The sequence below is a fragment of the Hemicordylus capensis genome, chromosome 1 (assembly GCF_027244095.1).
Source record: "Hemicordylus capensis ecotype Gifberg chromosome 1, rHemCap1.1.pri, whole genome shotgun sequence".
NCBI classification, from domain to species: domain Eukaryota; kingdom Metazoa; phylum Chordata; class Lepidosauria; order Squamata; family Cordylidae; genus Hemicordylus; species Hemicordylus capensis.
Window position 1 is genome coordinate 312,769,738 of NC_069657.1, and position 21,585 is coordinate 312,791,322.

Below are 21,585 nucleotides of genomic sequence, written 5' to 3' on the forward strand. Positions count from 1 at the left end.
GGTTCACAGCAGTGCTCATTTTGGGTGCAGTCCTACTACTATTGAAGTCAATAACAAAGTTCCCATAAATTTTAATGATGCAGAATTGTAGCCTCTCTGAAGCTTGAACTCTTTCACCTTCTTCCATAAATTCAAGGCAGTTTGGTATACACTGTGTAAATGAAGTCGCATGGAAGGGCACGTGTCCCAGTTTCAAAGACTTGCAAAGAGCAAAAGAAGCAGAGATGTGACCCATGGGATAGAACTTAAATATTAGTTGCTTTGACTCTTCATCTACAGACTTGAGCAAGTCACTCTTTCTCAGCCTAGGTGCCCTTGACATAGCAATGATGGTCACCTACTTCACTGGCTTGCTATGTATGAGTAGAAAGTACATGTAAATGATAAAGCCCTTTGCCCAAAGAAAGTGCTGTGTAAATTATTAATCATTGAATAAGGGAGGTGGGGAAGATACAAGGGACAAGACAGAAAATGCTTAGTTTTTATTCTGTGCTCCTGAGGCAATGAATTGGTTTTATATTCAGCTTTGTAATTTGCTCCAAGTCATTCGAGTAGGTTATTAAAAGGGGCTTAGACAAATTCATTGTAGACAGGTTGCATTGCAACTGCACTGTAATTTCTGTCAAGGCGTGTGATTGATATTTTTCTTCTTTATTGGCGCCAGCTTCTAGTTAATGTGAATCAGAAGTATATGTTGGAAGCACGCAGTGGGATCTTGTCTATTCTTCACATGATCATGTCATCTGTGACGCTTCTGTGGAGCATCTTGCAACAAGCAGACTCTTCAGAAAAACCAGCTGCTGCAGCTGCTGCCTCCGTTACCATTATTAATCTTGGATCAACAAAGGTCAGGGCATCAGGGATCGTGTGTGTGTGTGTGTGAGAGAGAGAGAGAGAGAGAGAGACACTCTGCCAAATTAGAAGTTAACATGTCTTTTCAATGTGATTTACAAATTTTTTTGCGAGCAACTTCAATAACACAGTACCTGAAGAATTGCTAGAGTTAAGCTGAATGTTAAATGTGCAAGACCAAACTGTTAGGTTGGGGCGGAAATCTTGGAGTCCTCAGCAGTCTTATATCAGCCCCAACATTTTTCAGTAGTTAATCCTGTAAATTAGCAAAACAAACCCGACTCCTCATGTAATGTCTTCCATGCCCAGCTTAGTCAATAAGTCTGGAACATACATGTATACATTCCAAGGGAGAAATATAACCTGCATTTCCCATTTCATTTTAGACCACCACTACCTCTATGCAGCTCCAGCTCTTAAATCTAGATAATGGAGAATTAATTCAAGAATTAATGTTAGCTGAAGGAAAATATATTATGATGAAATCCAAATACTTACAAAAAGTAACTTACAAAAAAGTAACTAACCACAATACCTTGTGACTGGGGATGATGGGAGTTGTAGTTCAACAACAGCTGGAGAGCCAAGGTTGCCTGTCCCTGCTCTAATCGAATGGAAGATGGCATCTGCATTCCTTTGTTGATAATGGCATTTTTAATGTTAGCACTGGTCGTCAAGAGTCAACTTTTCCAGAAACCCTCACAAGTGTTCTTCCAGAGAATAAAACTCAAGTGTCGATTTCCCTGTGGGCCATGTATTTCAACACTCCACACTGCCTCCCATGGGGTGTGCCCTAGCTGAGGCTGGTGGCAAGAAGGGAGAGGGAAGAATCTGGGCATGGGAGGGGCAGCATCAGCACTGGCCTCTGCCTGAGGGGACAGGGGAGGAGGGCAGGGCAGCTTGTTGCCGTTCATGTCCAGCACCGGCTGGCAATGAGCCGCCACTGCATCACACCAAACCATAGTTACATGAGCTAACAGTGATATAATACCTTGAATGCATGTTTTGAGAACTGGCGTATTATTTTATGTGTTCTAGAATCTGAGACAGCAAATTCTTGACTTGTTGGGCCCAATCTCCATGAACCATGGTGTTCATTTTATGGCAGCGATTGCATTTGTATGGAATGAAAGGAGACAAAACAAAAATGCATCAAGGGCTAAGGTATGTTAGACAAAGTAGCTGTTGGAATAAAGTTTGGTTTAGGAGATCTCCATCATATATTTTTTTAATGTGCTCTATTTGTTAATTTAAGTTTTTTTAAAATTTAAGGTTGATGTTTTCATCACCAGTAAATGGGGGCAGGCATTGTGAGGAGCCTGTCAGTCCAGTGAGTATCATTGGACGGACATGCTAGAGACTCGGGTGCTACCTGGATCCCTATGAATGACTGCTTAGGCAGCCAAATGTTTTGCCTATCCATTCTCAGGCACACAGAAGTAATAAGAGCATCTCCATTTTAGTCAGTTTCATTAGGGCTTGCCAGTCCAAGCATTTACTGGAGGTAGAGTTCTTAGGGTCTGGCTAGAAGTTTGATTCCTTCATATTATTCGGTATTCTGGAGAACTCTAATTCTTTTCTGTCCTCAGCTAAAATAATCAGGGGTTGGGGTACCTTCTTTTTGGGGAAGGGCTATAATGTTTGAAACTTTTTAGTTTAGAAATGGTGACTAAGCAAGGACATGATTCTGTTTTATAAAATTATACATGGTGTGGAGAAAGTGGATCGTGAAAAGATTATTTCTCTGGTGGTTCTTGACCCATTCACCCAAGACTCTACCGGCATTTTATAGCCAACTTCCAAGTCTTGTTTCCAAGTGGGTGGAGAACATCAGTAGAATCACTGACAGGTTAGGAGTGATTCTAATTGGCAGGTTTGCACGGCATTCCTGCTGGGAACGTGTAGTTGCCAGGAACCTCTGGATCCCAGCTTCCGGACTTGGTGGCAATCGTGTGAACCTGCCCCCTCTCATAGTACTACAGCTTCGGTCTTCCAGTGAAACTGAATGGTATGGGACAGAGAAAAAGTAGAACTTCTTCATGGAGTTCATAATTTAATTCATGGAAGTTGTTACATGATATGATGATCACTGTAAAAGGGAATATGAGACACATTCATGGAGGACAAGTCTATCAATGGCTGCTAGCCATGATGGCTGTATGGAACCTCCAGGCACAGAGGATGTCTGCCACTGAATGCCAGCTGCTGAGAGCAACAGTGAGAGCATACCCTGCTTCTCCGACTGCCATGGCATCAGTGGGAAACAGGTTGCTGCACTAAATAGGCCCTTATGTTCTTAAAGTATTGTTATATGTGATAAAATGTACTTACTGTACATTGGAATAACTGATGATCCAGGCTGCTTTTTCCCCCCTTTCCAGATAATTCTTAAGCTGCTGAAAATGCAGCTAGTGACTTTGAATATTTTAACCAGGAATTACTGAGCTCACAGTGGTGATTTGTCTGTATTGGTTACATTGGACTGTGTTTATAGAGACAATGTGACATATAACCTGCCAAATCTCATTGATATTTTTGAAATAGTCAAGACTTGGCTCTGCTGGACTAAACAGTAGCACGTGATATACTTTTTCAGGTCATTCCTACTGCCAGCGAAGAACAGCTCCTTCTAGTGGAACTGGTTCGTTCTATCAGTGTTATGAGAACAGAGACTGTTATGCAAACAGTGAAAGAAGTTTTAAAGCAACCACCAGCAATTGCCAAGGATAAGGTAAAGTAGCAGCAGTATTGCTGTGGGTTTAAGGTGAACTTTAAGGTGCTTGCTTCATGCTTTGAATTTAGACTCCAAGCCAGTTGTGGATTTATAGAAATTACTTTATTTGGATTTGAGGGTTTTGGATTAAAAATGGGAAAGTGGTTAAGGTGCAGTGCTGTGCTGTCTCTGGAAGTTCAGAATTAAGATATTAACATTTTGCTATGAGCATCCCTATCTTAGACGTTTATGCAGAACCTAGTAAAAGGCTCAATCTGTTAGTGGCCAATATACTATAAATTCCACATTGATTCTCTTCCTTATATGCCAGGAATAATAATAACCTTCATGCAAGCTGACTGAGTTCTAAGCACCATTATTACCATAAATAGCATTTCTGGCTTCAGTTAAAGGTGGATCATAAGGAAAATACTTTAAGAAAAATCCTGTTACCATGCTTAAATATTGTGCCACTGGACTAGCAGCCCTGAAATTGCCCTATTAAGTAATCACAGTTTATTTTAGCAAGATTTGCTTAATTTTTTGCTTCTTGAATTGACATTCACTTTTGGATCAGGGAACAAGTTCATTCCCTTGAAGCCTAAGTGCAAGCATCCCCAAACTGCGGCCCTCCAGATGTTGCTGAACTACAGCTTCCAGCATACCCAGCCACAAAAAATTGTGTCTAGGGATGCTGGGAGTTGTAGTTCAGCAACATCTGGAGGGCCGCAGTTTGGGGATGCCTGCCTAAGTGGCTGACCTGGAGATGCTCAGGCAGGCAAAGAAGTATGTGGATGAGACCCTCAGGGATGTGATAGAGGCATCCCACTCCCAGGCTGACAGCTCCTCTACTATCATGGAGAATGAAGGTCTCAGGGAAGGAGGGCATCAGTCTGAGGAAGAGGGGCATGCTCCCTTAGAAAGGACCCCTTCCTTGGGTGATACACCCACTTTTTCTCACACATAGGATACTCTTCCAGGGGTTTGGAGCCTCCTAGTAGTAGTTGATTTGCTCGTTAGAGGCACATAGGGATGGGTTTGTGACCTGCATATAGACTTGCCAGCCTGATGCAAAGGTTGCAGATGTCACACAATGTCTAGATAGGCTGTTAGGAAATGCTGGGCAGCAGTCAGCTGTCATGGTGCATGACAGCACCAACGATGTTGGGAAATGCAGTCGGGAGGTCCTGGAAGCTAAATTTAGACTGCTAGGCAGCATATTTAAGTCCAGGACTTCCAGGCTAGCGTTCTCTGAAGTGCTACCTGTTCCACACACAGGGCTAGCAAGACAGGCAGAGCTGAGGGGTAGGGGTATACATGGGACTGATTCCAGTGGTTTGGTTCAAATTTGAGCTGAATGTGAACTGGCCCACTGGCCCCTGGTTCATTCTGAGGGTCGAACCGGGTTGAACCAGTTTGGTTCAGCTCAAGGGCCATGTTTGTAAAGGGGAATCTGGTGAGGATTCCCCTTTACAAGCAAAGGGGGGAACCTTGCCTGCCTTTAAAATATTCCTAATGGGGTCAGCGAGAGGGCACCTCTTCCTTGGTCACGGCAGCACAGCTCCTCTGAACTCTGGACCAGGCCTGGCACTCCAGAACGGCCTGGCTCTGGCCTCCACGCATGTATAGAGGCCATTTGCATGGCGATGCAAATTTACACGAGATCCGGTCCAGAGTTCAGAGGAGCCACACTGCCACCACTATGCCGCTGCTGACGAGGTTCTCTCTTGCCGCCCCCTGTTAGGAATATTGTAAAGATAGGCAGGATTTCCCCTTTGCTTGCAAAGGGGAAACCTCACCAAATTCCCTTTTTACAAGCATGGCTTCTGAACCAGTTCCATTAGTACCGGAACTGGTACAAGTTTGGACTGGCACCCTTTGTGGTGGTCCAATCTGATTCGAGTCTGAACCAGTCAAACTGGCCCGATTCTGTTTGGACCAGGTTTGAATAGAACCAGTTCCGCACACTTCATAGAGAGTGTAAACAGGCATGTGGATAAAGGTGATCCAGTTGATATAGTATACTTGTACTTCCAAAAGACTTTTGACAAAGTTCCCCACCAAAGGCTCTTGAGTAAACTTAGCCGTCATGGGATGAGGGGACAGGTTCATGTGTGGGTTGGTAACTGACTGAAGGACAGGAAACAGAGGGTAGGAATAAATAAACTGTTTTCACAATGGAGGGAAGTAAGAAGTGGGGTCACCCAGAGATCTGTCCTGGGACCAGTGTTCTTTAATTTGTTCATAAATGATTGAGAGCCATGATACTAGCTGGGTGACTCTGGGCCAGTCACTTCTCTCTCAGCCTAAACTACTTCACAGGGTTGTTGTGAGGAGAAAACTTAAGTATGTAGTACACCACTCTGGGCTCCTTGGAGGAAGAGCGGGATATAAAATGTAAAAATAAAAAAAAAGTTGGGGTAAGCAGTGAATTGCCAAATCTGCAGATAACACTAAACTATTTAGGGTAGTGAAATCCACAACAGATTGTGAGGAGCTCCAAAAAAATCTCTCCAAACTGGGTGAATAGGTGACAAAATGGCAGTTGCAGTTCAATGTAAGCAAGTGTAAAGTGATGCATATTGGGGCAAAACCCCTCAACTTCACATATACAGTGATGGGATCCTAGGTATTGGTGAATGACCAGGAACATAAAAATTGTAATATTATTATGCCCTTATACAAATCTATGGTGCAGCCACATTTGGAGTACTGCATAACGTTTTGGACACCATATCTTAAGGAGGACATTGTAGAACTTGAAAAGGTGCAGAAGAGGACAGCCGAGATGATCAGGGACCTGGAGTACTTTCTTTATGAGGCAAGGCTATGGCATCTGGGGCATTTTAGCTTATAAACGAGTTGACTACGGGTAGACATGATAGAAGGGTGTAAAACTATGCATAAAGTAGAGAGAGTGGAGAGAGATATTTTTTTTCTCCTTCTCACAACACTAGAACCAGGGGTCATCCCATGAAGGCAGGAAAATTAGGAGCAACAAAAGGAAACTAGCTTAACTCGCACAAAGAATCTGCGCACTAGTACTTGGTTGCTCCCCTCTCCTGCCGCCTCAGTCCCCTCACCTCAGAGAACTCTCCAGCCTCACCAGAACCATGCTCCTGCTCCTCCTCCTTCCCATTGCTTCCATCCCCTTCACCCTTCTTGGTCGTGGCTGCGGCATTGCCGATGCCGATTGGCCAGGCCACAGCCCCCTAACCCCAGAGACCTCCCCACCCTCACCCCACTCCTGCTCCTCCCTGCAGGAGCAGCAGCAGCTGACCAGGCCCTTCCTCACTGCCATGGCCACCCGTTCCTCTCAGGCCACTGACAGGCCTGGGCCCATCCCTCACCCTTCTCTCTCTCTCTCTTTCTCTTTCTCTCTCCTCTGCTCGCGCTTCCCCTCTGTCTTTTCCCCCCTCTCTCTCTCTCTCTCTCTCTCTCTCTCTCTCTCTCTCTCTCTCTCTATTTTTCTCTCTGTCCCTCCCTCCCTGAGTTAACAGGTCTTGTTCATCTTGTTTCCTCATCTAATTCACACAGTGGCAGCTTCCTTCTCCTGAAGGGGCTCTTTCCCCCCCACAACCCCTCTCTTCGCAGACCCCTGCCCACTATCAGTTGCATTCCAACTGACCTTCACCATCACAGGCTTCTCCTCCCTATCGGCATATGGAATCCCCACTGCCCAGTCATGTGCTTCAGCTCACAAACTCTCACAAGAGCTGCCACACACGGGATTAGCCACGGTTATGCCTTAGCGAAATATATATAAAGATACTTTTTTACACAGTGCATAATTGATCTACGGAATTCTCTGCCATGGGGTGTTGTGATGGCCACTAGCTTGGATGGCTTTAAAAGGGGCTTAGACAAATTCACAGAGGACAGGTCTATCAATGTCTACTAGTCTGGTGGCTGTAGGCCACCTCCAGCCTCAGAGGCAAGATGCCTGTAAATACCAGTTGCAGGGGAGCAACAGCAAGAGAGAGAGCATGCCCTCACCTCTTTCCTGTGGGCTTCTCAGAAGCAGGATGTTGGACTAGATAGGCCTTGGGCCTGATGAAACAAGGCTGTTCTTATTATCTTGATTGCGGGGGAAAGAAGCCCTTTCTCCTTTATGACACTAGCTTTGTATATTTTGTTTGTTTGTTTAACTTTTTCCAGAAGCATCTCTCATTGGAAGTCTGCATGTTGCAGTTTTTCTTTGCATACATTCAGAGGTAAGAAATTATAGATAATTGCTTATTCAGTTTCATCAAATAATCTATATAATTGATTCCTGTAGAGGGGATGCATGGGGATGTGGCAAGCTCCGCCCCGCTGCAGCCGTGACCAGTAGTGGGCCGGGGGGGGGGGGGCGACACGTGCAAGGGAGGGAGGGGTGCACGCCAGGAGCCAGTTGGGAAGGCATCTGCCAGGAGGCGGTTGGGGTGGCGGGCAAAGCCCCGCCGCCCCAAGGAGGACAACGAGGTGGAGGGAGGCGGTGGCACAGCCCTGAGGAGGAGGGCAAGAGGGCAGCAGGACGGCCTGGCCCTAGCCCCCCAGGGTAAGGCAGCAGTGGCATGTTGGGGGGAGGGGGGAATGGCTGGTCCCAACTAGAGGTGTATAGGTGAAACTTGGAAAATTAGAATATCGTGCAAAAGTCCATTAATTTCAGTAATGCAAATTAAAAGGTGAAACTGATATATGAGACAGACGCATTACATGCAAAGCGAGATAAGTCAAGCCTTAATTTGTTATAATTGTGACGATCATAGCGTACAGCTCATGAAAACCCCAAATCCACAATCTCAGAAAATTAGAATATTACATGGAACCAAGAAGACAAGGATTGAAGAACAGAACAATATCGGACCTCTGAAAAGTATACAGTGTACTGTGCTTGATTGGCCAGCAAACTCGCCTGACCTGACCCCATAGAGAATCTATGGGGCATTGCCAAGAGAAGGATGAGAGACATGAGACCAAACAATGCAGAATTGCTGAAGGCCGCTAATGAAGCATCCTGGTCTTCCATAATACCTCATCAGTGCCACAGGCTGATAGCATCCATGCCACGCCGCATTGAGGCAGTAATTGCTGCAAAAGGGGCCCCAACCAAGTACTGAATACATATGCATGCTTATACTTTTCAGAGGTCCGATATTGTTCTATTCTTCAATCCTTGTCTTCTTGGTTCCATGTAATATTCTAATTTTCTGAGATTGTGGATTTGGGGTTTTCATGAGCTGTACGCCATGATCATCACAATTATAACAAATTAAGGCTTGACTTATCTCGCTTTGCATGTAATGCGTCTGTCTCATATATCAGCTTCACCTTTTAATTTGCATTACTGAAATTAATGGACTTTTGCACAATATTCTAATTTTCCGAGTTTCACCTGTAGATGCTCTGTGTCCAGAACCTCTAGTGTATTATTTAAAGGCTGTATTCAGTGAATATACAAGTTCCATTAAAGCTGATTGGTTTTGAGCGTTGTAGTCAACATTGAAATCGGATTTGAAAAGTCTCTTTTGGCAGTGAAATTAGGTTCTCAAGCTGGTTTGAAACTCAGCAGAATTTCTATGTGTTGTATCCAAAGGTGCCCTTCTGTGCACAGAGAAGTGCCTGCAGAAGAGTTGTTTTAGAGTTGGTGCAAGATGCTTGCTCAAAGAAAAAGGAAAAAGAAGTCCAGAGCCCTTCCACTTGTACAAGGCTTACATAACATTGTGTTCTGTAAAGGAAGTGTTGTCAAGGCAAGAGAAACAATACATCCCCACCATGTATTGTTGATAAGCATAATATCACGACGGTTTTGCACTGTAGGGACAGTACAGATCCTGTGCTCTGCAAGCTCTTTCTTCTGCTTGGTCTTGCACTAGCTCTTCTGCAGCATTTGCAAAACTCTGCTAGTGGTAGAACTCCTATTGAGAGCGTAATTTTAGGTTCAACCCTATGACTTTTGGCAGCAGATTTCCTCCAGAGATCTGTATGATCTGGATCGTGATCTATTGCATTCATAATGAATGGGTTCTGCACCTGCGCAGAAACCTCACAGGTAGATCGACTAGCTGCTTGTGACGCCCCGTCTGCCCTGCACATGTTCTGTGCTTCAGTTATTTTTGGCAGTTGGGGCATCAGTTTCTATCTGACCGCCTAAGCATCAACTCCTCGTTCTCTAGCTCCTCAGTGCAAATAGATTATTTATGATCAAAGAGAAAATTACTACTGGATTTTGTTGGTTATCAACCTTTGGACTGCTAAAATGATAATTCATTCACTTATTAGACTAAAACTAGGTGAAGGGGAAATTCAAGGCCATGCAGCAGGCTTGCTGGAGCAGTGTGACACTAATTCAAAATGGTGTCAAAATCTACAACAAAAACAACATTCAAATGCTGTGTTGAATGCCGAGCAGAGTTGCCGTCTACGGACAACCACGGCACATGTTTACTGTGCTTAGGAGAACAACATAACCCATTGACATGTAAAATTTGTTGCTTGTTCTCCAAACATGCTCTGAAGAATCGAGCGTTTCAACTTCGTGCGGCATTATATGATGCCAAGACTGGCTTACCTGTTGACATCAGGATTGGTATTGAGTGCAAAAGAAACGCCACAGGTTGAGCCTGCAAATCTGCAGTCTAAAACCACCAAAAAACCAGAATTTAAACATCCTGAAACAGTGTCGAAGAAACACCACAGGCATAAAAGGTGCAGACACTCTTCTAGGGAAGGAGAAGAGGCTTCCCCACAAAAGAAACTCCATAGCTAAATGGATTCTAAAGGGAGTACTCCTTCACCGACTTCTTTGCAAGAAGCCCAGACATTGATGTCAAACAACTTGCCTTCACCGTCCAGAGCAGTGTCAGAGATACCTCAGTACCGACAACAGTAGTCCTCAGTACCGACAACAGTATCAAACAGGGGCGCTACAGCAAGGGTGTTGAGGTTGACACCAGAGAACAAACTTCTGCCAGTGTCTGAAACAGATAAAATAAGGATTTTACTGCTATCCCTGGCACATAGGCCGATGCAATCTCCGTCCACAGTTACACCACAGCGTAACTATGACAGAGGAGACTATGTGAAGAAGAAACTGCAGAACAGGACGATGATGTCTCCTTAGACCCCAAGACTGCAACTACACTGTTGGCAATGTTAAAATTGTCAAATAGCACACCATTGGGATCCACTTTTCATAGTTTTTTGAGTGGAGGACTCAACGTCGAACACGATACCGAAGGCCCCTCTCGGTACTAAAAACACCATCAATGTCACCAGTAAGGGTATTGCCTACAGCATTGAACCCAATACGACTAAGGTCTTCTCTGAGGCAATCTGAGGATCATGCAGGGGGTTCAAAACCCATTTCTATTTACTCCAGATCAATAGCAAGTGATGCTCCATTAACATTCTGCAGCGTTTGCAAATGCTGAGAGTAGCTGATGGAAGCCACAAGACATGAGAAAAACAGATTATTCATTGCATACAAGGGAAAGACCAAAGGGCGACTGATATAGGAGCAAAGACTTGTGCAATGGTTAGTGCAACTGATTGTGATAGCCAAAAAACAGGGGAAGGATCCCCCATGTACCATTTGGGCTCATTCCACAAGGGCTTATGCATTTTCTGCAGCTCATCTATCAGGAATATCAGTGGTTGATAGCTGTAAAGCTGCAACATGGTCCTCTCAGCAGCCATTCATAAAGCATTACACCATTGAGCTGCGACTGGCAAAGAAGCAGGCTTCAGGAGGCGTGTGCTAAAGCAGGTGCTGCCATAGATTCAGGGGCTACAGTGCTCACCACTGGATGGGAAACTGACTACTCACTCATACATTATGAATGCAACAGATCGCAATCCAGATAAACCGGTTGCTCAGCTGTAACTGGTGATCTGGTAGTGATCCGTTGTATTCATAAGACCCACTCGAACCTCCCCGCAACAGTAGCTTAAAGCATACTTTACAAGGACACTAAGAGATCATCAGCAGGTGGCGGTCAGCAAGAAACTGAGTAAGAGGAAGACCCAGCTGCCAAAAATAATGGAAGCACTGAGCAAGTGCAGGGCAGAGAGGGCGTCACAAGGAGCTAGTCAATCTATCTGCGAGGTTCCTGTGCAGGCACAGAACCCATTCATTATGAATACAACAGCTCACCATCAGTGACAGGTGAGTAAACTGTATTTATCCTTGCATCTTAACTGTTATCTGAATATTTTAACTGACTGAGAGAAAATACCGGTTTTAGATCCCAGCATTATCCCATTTATTTGACTCTAAACTACAGTATGAAGAAGTATGTCTATGGCTGCATTTGCACGTAATGTGAAACCAGAGGTTGCCAAACCTGCAGTTAATTTTTCTAACCATGAAATGCGTTGCAGATATTCATTCAACCACAATCCAGCAACTTCCGTATTCAGAGCAGGAGAACACCTCCCCTTTCCTGGTTCACTGAAGCCGCATTCCAGCAAGCTCTATAGCACTGTGGGCAAGGCATCAGAAGGTCTCCAGGGTGGCAGCCCTTGGCCACAATCTTCAATGGGGCATGCTAAGTGCAATCATGCCTCTTTGGAGTGGTCCGCCGCCGCCACCCCACTCCCAACCGCCCAGTAGAGGAAGAGCATTTAAATCCCTTTAAATGCCATGTCATGCAAGCCCTTTTTCTGACAGCGATTGCACCTCTGCCCTCATAAAAGCTCTGCAACAAAAGTCTCGCACAAGCACATTTTCTGGCATGGGGGGGATGCTGAGCACACAATTTAAATGCAGATCTGCTGCCACGGGGAATCATGGGAAAGGGGAGCCCTGGTTGTCTGTGACCCCAGTAGAGTGGGATAGTCATTCCAGGCAAAAATAAAGATGGGCATGTTCAAATGGGTGGATGGGCTGGCAGAGGGCATGCTTTATGGCAGTCGCTAAGACAGGAAGAGCTGTTGCCAGGGTTCCTGTCCCCACAGCTTGCTTGTATAGAGCAACTAGGCTGGGCTGCATCTGCCATCCAGCCCGCATGCATGTCTCCATGGCCTAATGTTCTCATGAAAGAATGGTCCGTAGGAGAAGGGATGTCATTGCACATTATTTGCTATTCTGCCCAACACCCCTGTCCCTACAGATGGTTCCTCTCATGAGTTGTGAACAGTATCTCCATGGCCTTACACTCTCATGAGTGAGTGGTATTCTCACTCATAGGAACATAGGAAGCTGCCATATACTGAGTCAGACCATTGGTCTATCTAGCTCAGTATTGTCTTCACAGACTGGCAGCGGCTTCTCCAAGGTTGCAGGCAGGAGTCTCTCTCAGCCCTATCGTGGAGATGCCAGGGAGCGAATTTGGAATCTTCTGCTCTTCCCAGAGCAGCTCCATCCCCTAAGGGGAATATCTTGCAGTGCTCACACTTCTAGTCTCCCATTCATATGCAACCAGGGCAGACCCTGCTTAGCTAAAGGGACAAGTCATGCTTGCTACCACAAGACCAGCTCTCCTCATCCATTGTCATTACATATGTCTAATTGCTCCTTTCACTGGAGGTAATGCTGATCCTTCTGCCCAGCCCTTCTCATGAGTAAACCTAGGGCTGTGCACATTCCTCCAAGGGGAAGGGGCTGGGGCTCCCTTCCCCAACATCACTGTGCAAAAATTAGAGCAGACTCATTCAAGAATTCCTGGTTGGGGCTGCCCTTTAAACCTGACCCCAGGTATCACCGCCCTGCCATATGTTAGCGTCCCAGCGATCTAATAGCGTTGCCCTGTTTATGTTGTCACCGTGACTGCATGTACTTATGAACTTACATCTTGATCACTTCATTTTCAGAGAGGTAAGCACATAGTGCCCATCTTGCCATCCTGTCCCCTTTCTCTCCTGACTGTCAGGAGGGGGGAACAAAGGACAGAGTGGAAAGAAGGCATGCCCTCATGTGGCTTTCCCACTTGACAGGCCAGCATCCCTGTTGCCAGGCAACTGCTTTATTGGATCGGAGATGGGGCAAGGCTTGGAGAGGTGCAGCGAGAAACACCACAGCATGGAGTAGCCAAAATCCCAGGTGGGCCTGGGCCACCTTCTCTATGATTGTGGTTCCAGAAACTGCACAAAAACGTGGTTATTATGGCATCCACGTTCGGACATACCACTAGCACTGTGAAAAACCTCAGGTTGTGGCAGCAAAACTCACTACAAACCGAAGGTTCAAACTGGAATTTGGCAAGGCAAACCGCAGGTCACTTTTGCTGCAAATCCATGTTAGCATGCATTCAGAAATTCACAAATTCAAATCTCTAACCCTATCTATCTATCTATCACATTTGTGTACTGCCCCAAACTTCCATCTCTGGGAAACTGTGGTTTCGTGTTACATGCAAATGCAGCCTATGAAAACCATCAGAATACATTCAAGAGAAACAAATTGTTTCCCCTTGCAACTCTCTCTTTCTTACAGAATTCCCGTGTCCAACATAGTAGACAGCTGGGCCTCACTTTTGCTTCTTCTGAAGGATTCCATACAGCTTGGCCTTCCAGCTCCAGGGCAATTTCTCATTCTTGGGTGAGCCATTTGGTTTACATGAGCGATGTGAGGTTTTTTCTTTTTCTTTTGAAAAATGTCAGGATTTTTAAAATGAAAAATTAATCAGTTTCTTAAACCAGCCTTGATGATCAATAGGAAGTACCCATATGATACTGCAAGAAATGTTGATCTTCTGTCATCAAATAATGTTTCTCCTTCATTTTGCAGGATTTTGGTCTCTTTTGCATAATCTGTTAAGAGACTGAAAGCCAATAAATATCATGTATGATTCAACCCCTGTAATTTGCTGTAGAAAAAATAATCAACACAGCCTTAATATAACTTACAGTGAACAAGTGTCGACTGCACTAACTGTATTGGCTTAGGACAAGATCCGGCCATAATTAAGCACTTTTAAATTGCATGGATTTCTGAATGAGGGCTAAGTATGAGTATAAAGCTTTAAAAATGGCAAACTGGAAAAAATCCAATATGGTGCAACAGTGCTAAAATAAAGAAGAGTTACATGTTTTGAGCCAATAATCTTTTTCAGGGCAACAATTTTTATCAAAAGACACATCTCCTCTCTAAGCTTGTGGACATGACAGTGTTCTCATCAGAACACATGAGCCCAGAGAATAGATCTGTGGGGCCTATTGTTACCTGGGAGGCCCAGTTACCACAAACCAAAACAAACAAGGATGATTGAAGGAAGCAATAATCACCATTTATTTTAACCCAGCGCTGGTGGCTCCTCTCTGAGCTTAACTGCTAGTCAGAGAGACGCGCACAGCTGCCTGGGTCACAAGTTTTTATAATTTTTCATTACTACACAATTAGGCGTCAACATTCAGCCCCAAAGAACCAATCAGTTCATTACATTTGTACATATGCTTGCATAGAGGCTGGACTTTGCGCTCTAAGTTTCTATTTCACAGCAGAGAGATAATTAATTAATAGGAGAAGCCTTCACATTCCTAGAACAATACAGTTACTATGCAGGGGAGCCTATCTCTCCCCGCTGCTGCAAACCCCCACTTATTCTGCTCTGGGCAGATAGCTGACTGAACACTTTCTTTTGGTCTGTACTTTCCCATCCCACAGAGGCACTGACTTGCAAACACACTTTCTACAAAGCAATTACAAAGCAGCTTTCTGAAAAGGCATTTTCCATTCCACACTATGACACAGGACTCAGCCCTTAATCTTTATTAACTTGCCACTATGTCAGTGGTGCATCAAATAGTTAAAAAGTGTTTCTCTTTTTACTGCAGGGTTTTACTGCAATCAAGTATCCTTTTTATTATTAAATACAATTTTGGCTTTAATATTGGCTTTTAATTAATTGAGAATGAAATGAGCTAAAGGATTCCATGAATAGAATACGGTATATAACTGTTAACAGACAAATCTTGTATTGTCATCTACACAACATTGGCAACATAGTCCTAAATCCTTGTGCAAGCTTATCTGCTTCTAGTAGTAGCAGCAGCAACAGCATCCATCCACATTCACAAGCACAAAATCATGTTTGATTACATTGTGCTAGAAGTAGTAGCTGACACCACAACTGAGGTATTTGCTGGTATGAGAAGTTCATGTATTCAATAAATTTAATAACTGTTTTGGTTGGAATCCAATGGGTTACATCCTTCAGAGCTTTATTCAGTCCTCCCTGCTTATTAAATGCTACTCCCACCCCTTGGTTGGAGGGTCCTCTAGAGTGGCTTCCAATGACACATGTGACCTGTAATCAGAATAGAAACTGGACACATTATGTTGTGCATGCAGAAGCTCTTCGATGCTTCTGTGAATGTTGACCATTGTCCCTTCAATCTTAAAATGTTTGTTCTCCCTAATTTCTACACCATTTTATAAGAAAGTTTCCTTTCTTCTGTTTTCATAGCATTTTGAATGAGTTTATTATGAAAAACCCAAGTCTAGATAATAAGAAGGACCAGAGAGATCTTCAGGTAAGGAACTATATTGTGTTACTTATGCATAAATTTGTACTATTTTTAAAAAATAACATTGGAAGTCCACGCTTTGCAACTCCCCCCCCCTGCAATACCATATCTGTGCTAGAAGCTCTTGTATGCAAAAACTTCTAGTTCCGATATCTTACCGAACTAAGCCTGTGTAACTGAAATAAAAGCATATTCTTCCTCATTTATCTCTTTCTCCATTTCTGTCCGCTGTCCATAACCCCAGTTGTGCTTGCAGTACCTGGATCATGGCATTGTTTCTACTACCCAGTTTCTGTTCTGTTCAGCTTTGATTTTTCCCCCGCTACAGCAACTAAATTTGTTTCTGCTTGTTTCCGTCCCCACTGAAGAATGCCCTGTTATCCAGATGAAGCAGTGGCTCTCTTTCATGTTACTGCATCACAACTTCCATTTTCAAAGCCTTTCAACAGTTTTCATACTCTTCTAAAATAATTTTGAACTTAATATATGTCAAATTCATTTGAGTAATTTAGCAATAAGCAGAACTAAGCAATGGCTCTAGCTTCATTTGTGGTTGTATTCTTCTTTGTAATGGGTACTGATTTCTGTTGTTGTTTAGAATCATGGCTAGAGTACTGTAATTGATCTACAAGGGCCTGATTCTGGAGAAACAACACACACCAAACTTAATTTATTGATTTTTTTTATAATAGTTCTATGCCACTTCATAATCTTCTTAGGGTTATGTGTTCAGAAAGCAAATTGAGGCTTTACTGTGAGTTCAAAGTTGCCCTCCAAAAACCATGCAAAAAGTGAATCTCTTTACCCAGATATAAATCGGGCTATACTCTAATGCACAATGAAAAACCCAAATTGTGTGTGAAGTGCTCTCTGATAGCTCGCAGGGACTTCAGGGTAAATTTGGCCAATATGTGCATGTTGGCCACACCCAAATTTTTCGGCAGAATTTTAGTGTATTAATTTTGACATAAATTCTTCAATATATTTAGAATCATTTTCCATTTTATAATTGCACAGGTTTCCTCCTGGGAATTTCTGATCTTATTAATCTTTGCACCATTCTGTTTTTATATTTTTAAACAGTACTCTTTTTTTTTTTTAGTAGTAGTAGTAGTGGTAGTGAGGGCTCTGAATGCCACCAACCAGGCCGTTATGACATTTCACTCAATGATATTACAATCTTGCAATGAATAGCCCTTGTAGAAAACTTTTCAAGTTGTATTGCAAGAAACATTTATTTATTCTTTTCATACACACAAGCATCTTTCTATTGGATGTTCCTAATTTCCTTCTCAGGATGTAACCCACAAAATAGTAGATGCCATTGGAGCAATTGCTGGCTCATCCCTGGAGCAGACTACATGGCTAAGGCGAAATTTGGAGGTTAAGCCTTCCCCCAAGATCATGGTTGATGGAAACAACTTGGAGTCTGATGTTGAAGGTGATCTTTTCCCCTCCATCTAGAATATGTAATCAGCATTAGAAATTGTTTTAATTAGGTTGCATCCTAAGAACTGATTCCACAAATGGAAGATATTCCGGTCATACAAGGCGGGGAGGGGCAATTTTTGCTCACCTCCCTTCCCTTTGCATCCTGCCTAAATATCTGCTTGTGAAAGTTCCCCTCCTTAATCCAGCATCTGGGGCTGTGTCCACCCCAAGCCCCTTTTCGTTAGTCTTTCCCTTCCCTGTCAAACAGCCAATTGGTAGTGTTTTTGCTCTTTAGAAAGGGTTCCGCACACACAGCCACTGCTGCTTCATGTGCACCATGTTGGATCAGAACCACTGGGTAGCAGCCAAACAAGTACTTCCACAAATGGAAAAAGTTCTGCTTGCTCAAAGGGGAGGGGCTGTTTTTGCCAATCTCCCTTCTGCTGCCCCTGTGCCCCCTTAAAATATGTCTCTGAGAGTTGGGGGACCCTCAAGCAGATTTTCAGGGGGCGTGTGGCCACAGAAGGAAAGAGAGGATCCGCAAAAATTGAGTGGATCCCCCAACCCTCAGGGACAGCATTTTGAAAGGATAAATTAGTCTAGAAGCTACCCATCGTGAATGGAATATATCAATATTCCTGTTTGTTTTTAGAATATATATATATATATAATTTCAGCTGACTGTAAGCATCTGTTTTAAGCAAAACCATTATACAACTTTTAGTTCAACTTGAAACAGTGAGATTTTATGATATTAAAACAATATACTTGCTGGACTACAGATATGTCACATTTCTATTTCATTAAATATCCCTTGTCTAAACATTTCCAGTTTTTAACAAATTTGGTAGAAATAAATCTTCCAGTTGCTTGATGAACTGCAAACCTGAAAACCCTTGTAAAATGTGGCTTAACATAACTGACAAGAAATGTGCACATTTCAAATAGATTTTTTTTCTTCATTTTTGTTTTGATTTTTGAATTTAGATATGTTATTTCCAACTATGGAAACATCAAGCATAACTCCATCAGTTTATAGTGTTCATGCCCTAACACTGCTATCTGAGGTAAGTTATTCCTTTGAGTAGATTTCATCCATGTGTTTACAGTGTATAAGGACAGACAGAAAATTAAGCAAAATGACTTCATTATAGTTTTAGTTTTTTCTATAGTTGTGACAGCAAATGGATGTTCAGGACTAGAACCAAAGCAATTCCACAGAGATGAGACTGTCTTCTCTGATCTGCACTCCAGCTGTGTTTTTGTTTGGGTTTTTTGTGGTGGGGGGGACAGGAATTTGTGCTGCTTTTCTCTTGTCAGTACTGGTTTGTTTTTATAAAGAAATGTGATCTAGCGGATATCGCTGTGTATACTTTTGGATATACTTTACTTCCTTTGGGCATGAGTGAAATCATTCTGACAAATAAAGCATAATATAGTATGCTGTTCAGAAACATTTATTGCACATGAACATCAATAGATATCTTACTCCAAAGATTTGATTATAAGATTTTCATATCCTCATGCTCAGTGTTGGCTAAGATTTTATGTATTGGAGCCTATGCTTACAATTGTCAGTTGACTTGGTAAAACTAGGAATATTGGATTGTCACAAGTAACTGCTGTTTGTTTGTTTATCATATTTCTATATCGCCTGATATGTGTATCTCTAGGCAGTATACACAATTTAAAACACAACAAATATAAATCAGAGTAAAACAATTAAAACTCACGGAATAAAAAAGTTAAAACAATTTTATGGGATAAAAACAATTAAGCAGTTCAAAATTAATTTCAATTAAAAGCCTGAGAAAACAGGTGTGTCTTGAGGGTCTTCCCAAAAGCAATCAGAGGTGGAGATGGGCTTAGTTTGACAGGGAGCATATTCCAAAGCCCCAGGGCAACCACAGAGAAGGCTCAGTCGTGGGTCGCCACCAAAAAAGCCGGTGGCAACTGTAACCAGACCTCTCCAGATTATCTTAATAGGCGACAGTGTTCTTGACAAACAAGGCACTCCCTTAAATACCCTGGACCCAAGCCAAGGAGGGCTTTATAGGTAATAGCCAGCACTTTGTATTTTGATCGGAAACATATCGGCAGCCAGTACAGTTCTTTTAAAATTGGTGTTATATGATCCTTCAGGTTGTCCCAGAGACCAGTCTGGCTGGTGCATTCTGTTCCAATTGTAGTTTCCGGACTACATACAAAGGCAGCCTTTCATAGAGTACACTACAATAGTTGAGCCTGGAGGTTACCAGCACATGTGCCACTATTTTATGGTCATTCACCTCCAGAAATGGGCATAGCTGGCGTATCGCTCCTGGCCACTGCCTCAACCTGAAAAACCAGAGAGAGTGTTTGATCCAGGAGTACTCCCAAGCTACATACCTGATCTTTCAGGAGGAATGTAATCCCATCCAGAACAGACAGATCTAAACCTCTCAGGTCCCGACCTCCCATAGTCAGTACCTCCTCTGCTGTTGTGAAAGGTCACTGGCAGACTTCCAGACTAGCCCTCAGCCAATGTGCTCGAGTTTTCCATTAGTACTGATTTTTCGCAATCCTCTCTTTCCTCTGCAGTCACCTATGCCTCATTTTATTTCATTTCATTTCATTTTTACATTTATATCCCGCTTTTCCTCCGAGGAGTTCAGAGCAGTGTACATGCTTATTTTTATTCTCACAACAACCCCGTGAGGTAGGTTAGGCTGAGAGATGCATGACTGGCCCAGATTCACCCACTGAGTTTCATGGTTGAATAGGGATTCAAACTTGCATTTTCCCAGTCCTGGTCCAATACTCTAACCACTATGCTATGCTGAAACTGCGTCCCCAAGGGCTGGTGATAGTTCCAGGATTCAGTCTCTCTCTCTCTCTCTCTCTCTCTCTCTCTCTCTCTCTCTCTCTCTCTCTCTCTCTCTGCATTTTAAAATTGTATTAGTTTTACAATACCTTAACAATCCAATTAAATTTAAGTAAATATTGACTTCCCGCTTACCAGTCTGTGCGGTTCATATTAGCTATACAAATCTACCATTGCTATAATAATTCAAAACATATATACTCCACACTGCAAACTCGATTTTACCCTGCCCAACCTGCTGTTGTTACTAAATTTCAAACCCTGCTGAAAGGTCCATATTGGGAAAATAGTTCTTTAAGTAAAGTAAGAATGGTTCCCATTCTTCTTTGAAACATTCCAAGTTTTCATCCCTGTTCCAGGATGCAGTTTCAGAACAGCACATTGCAAAGGGAATTGGAGATTTCCCCAAAATTGTCCATCTCTCCTCATGCAATGGAAAACCCTCGCAGGTCAGCAGAGAGTTAGTCTGGGTATTGACCACTGTGCTTACCTTCTGTATACAGAATTGTCCCAGACGGAACCTCTTGCATTCCATGGACATATGTCCCTACTATTTACATTTGGTTTTTAATCTACACACATTTGTGCATGTATGTCTATATAGATATAGACTTAATATCTGCCAGCTAATACTTTATGCATCTAGCCCATGAGAATGTATGCTACAATCAATATTCCTGGGTGCCACTGGACTCTTACTTCTTTCTGTAAGCAGTAAAAGACTAACTTTCTGAAAGTTGGCGCTTTGGATCAAGATCAGTGCTAATATTATGCATTCAGTAGGTATAGTTATTGGCTGACATTCTGTGCAGTCTCCTATTGATGTGAAGCATCCATTGTAGGTGCTGTGCCACTTGTATCAATGACAGTGTACGGATAGGGCTGCCTCCAAACTACCTCCAGGCAGCCGCATGGCGGAAACACTTGAACATGTTTTAAAGGCCTTCTGCAGCAGCCACTGGGGCTGCCTTGACGGACGACTGCACAGAATATCAGCCATTGCCTCCCACTGACAGGAGGATGAAGTCAAATCTGCTTTGTTATGTGCTTGGATGTTATGCATTTAGACAAGGTATGGATATGTGGAAGAGACACCGTCAAATAATGTTTTATTTCTGACTCTTAAAAAAATAATCATCATACCCTTTAAAGCATTTTTAATTAAGCAAATATGTAAATGTATTATTTAAAATACTTCTATACTGCCCCAAACTTGCGTCTCTGGGCTGTTTACAATTAAAATTGTAATATCTGGAGGACCACAGGTTGGGAACCT

At 43.1% G+C, this 21,585-nt stretch overlaps 1 protein-coding gene across 10 annotated transcripts in view; it reads left to right on the forward strand.

The window, feature by feature from the left end:
• The window catches only part of DOP1A (DOP1 leucine zipper like protein A), a 122,767-nt gene that overhangs the window by 82,415 nt on the left and 18,767 nt on the right, over positions 1-21,585 (forward strand). For 7 of the 10 annotated variants that reach the window (XM_053287099.1, XM_053287101.1, XM_053287098.1 and 4 more), the window contains 8 exons: positions 665-847; positions 1,891-2,016; positions 3,449-3,583; positions 7,724-7,779; positions 13,983-14,087; positions 15,955-16,021; positions 17,312-17,456; positions 18,434-18,513. In XM_053287099.1, coding sequence (XP_053143074.1) covers positions 665-847; positions 1,891-2,016; positions 3,449-3,583; positions 7,724-7,779; positions 13,983-14,087; positions 15,955-16,021; positions 17,312-17,456; positions 18,434-18,513 — 897 coding nt within the window. Of the gene's footprint in view, positions 1-664; positions 848-1,890; positions 2,017-3,448; positions 3,584-7,723; positions 7,780-13,982; positions 14,088-15,954; positions 16,022-17,311; positions 17,457-18,433; positions 18,514-21,151; positions 21,305-21,585 lie in introns of those variants that run through there. The other 3 variants (XM_053287106.1, XM_053287108.1, XM_053287107.1) reach the window with 3 other exon arrangements.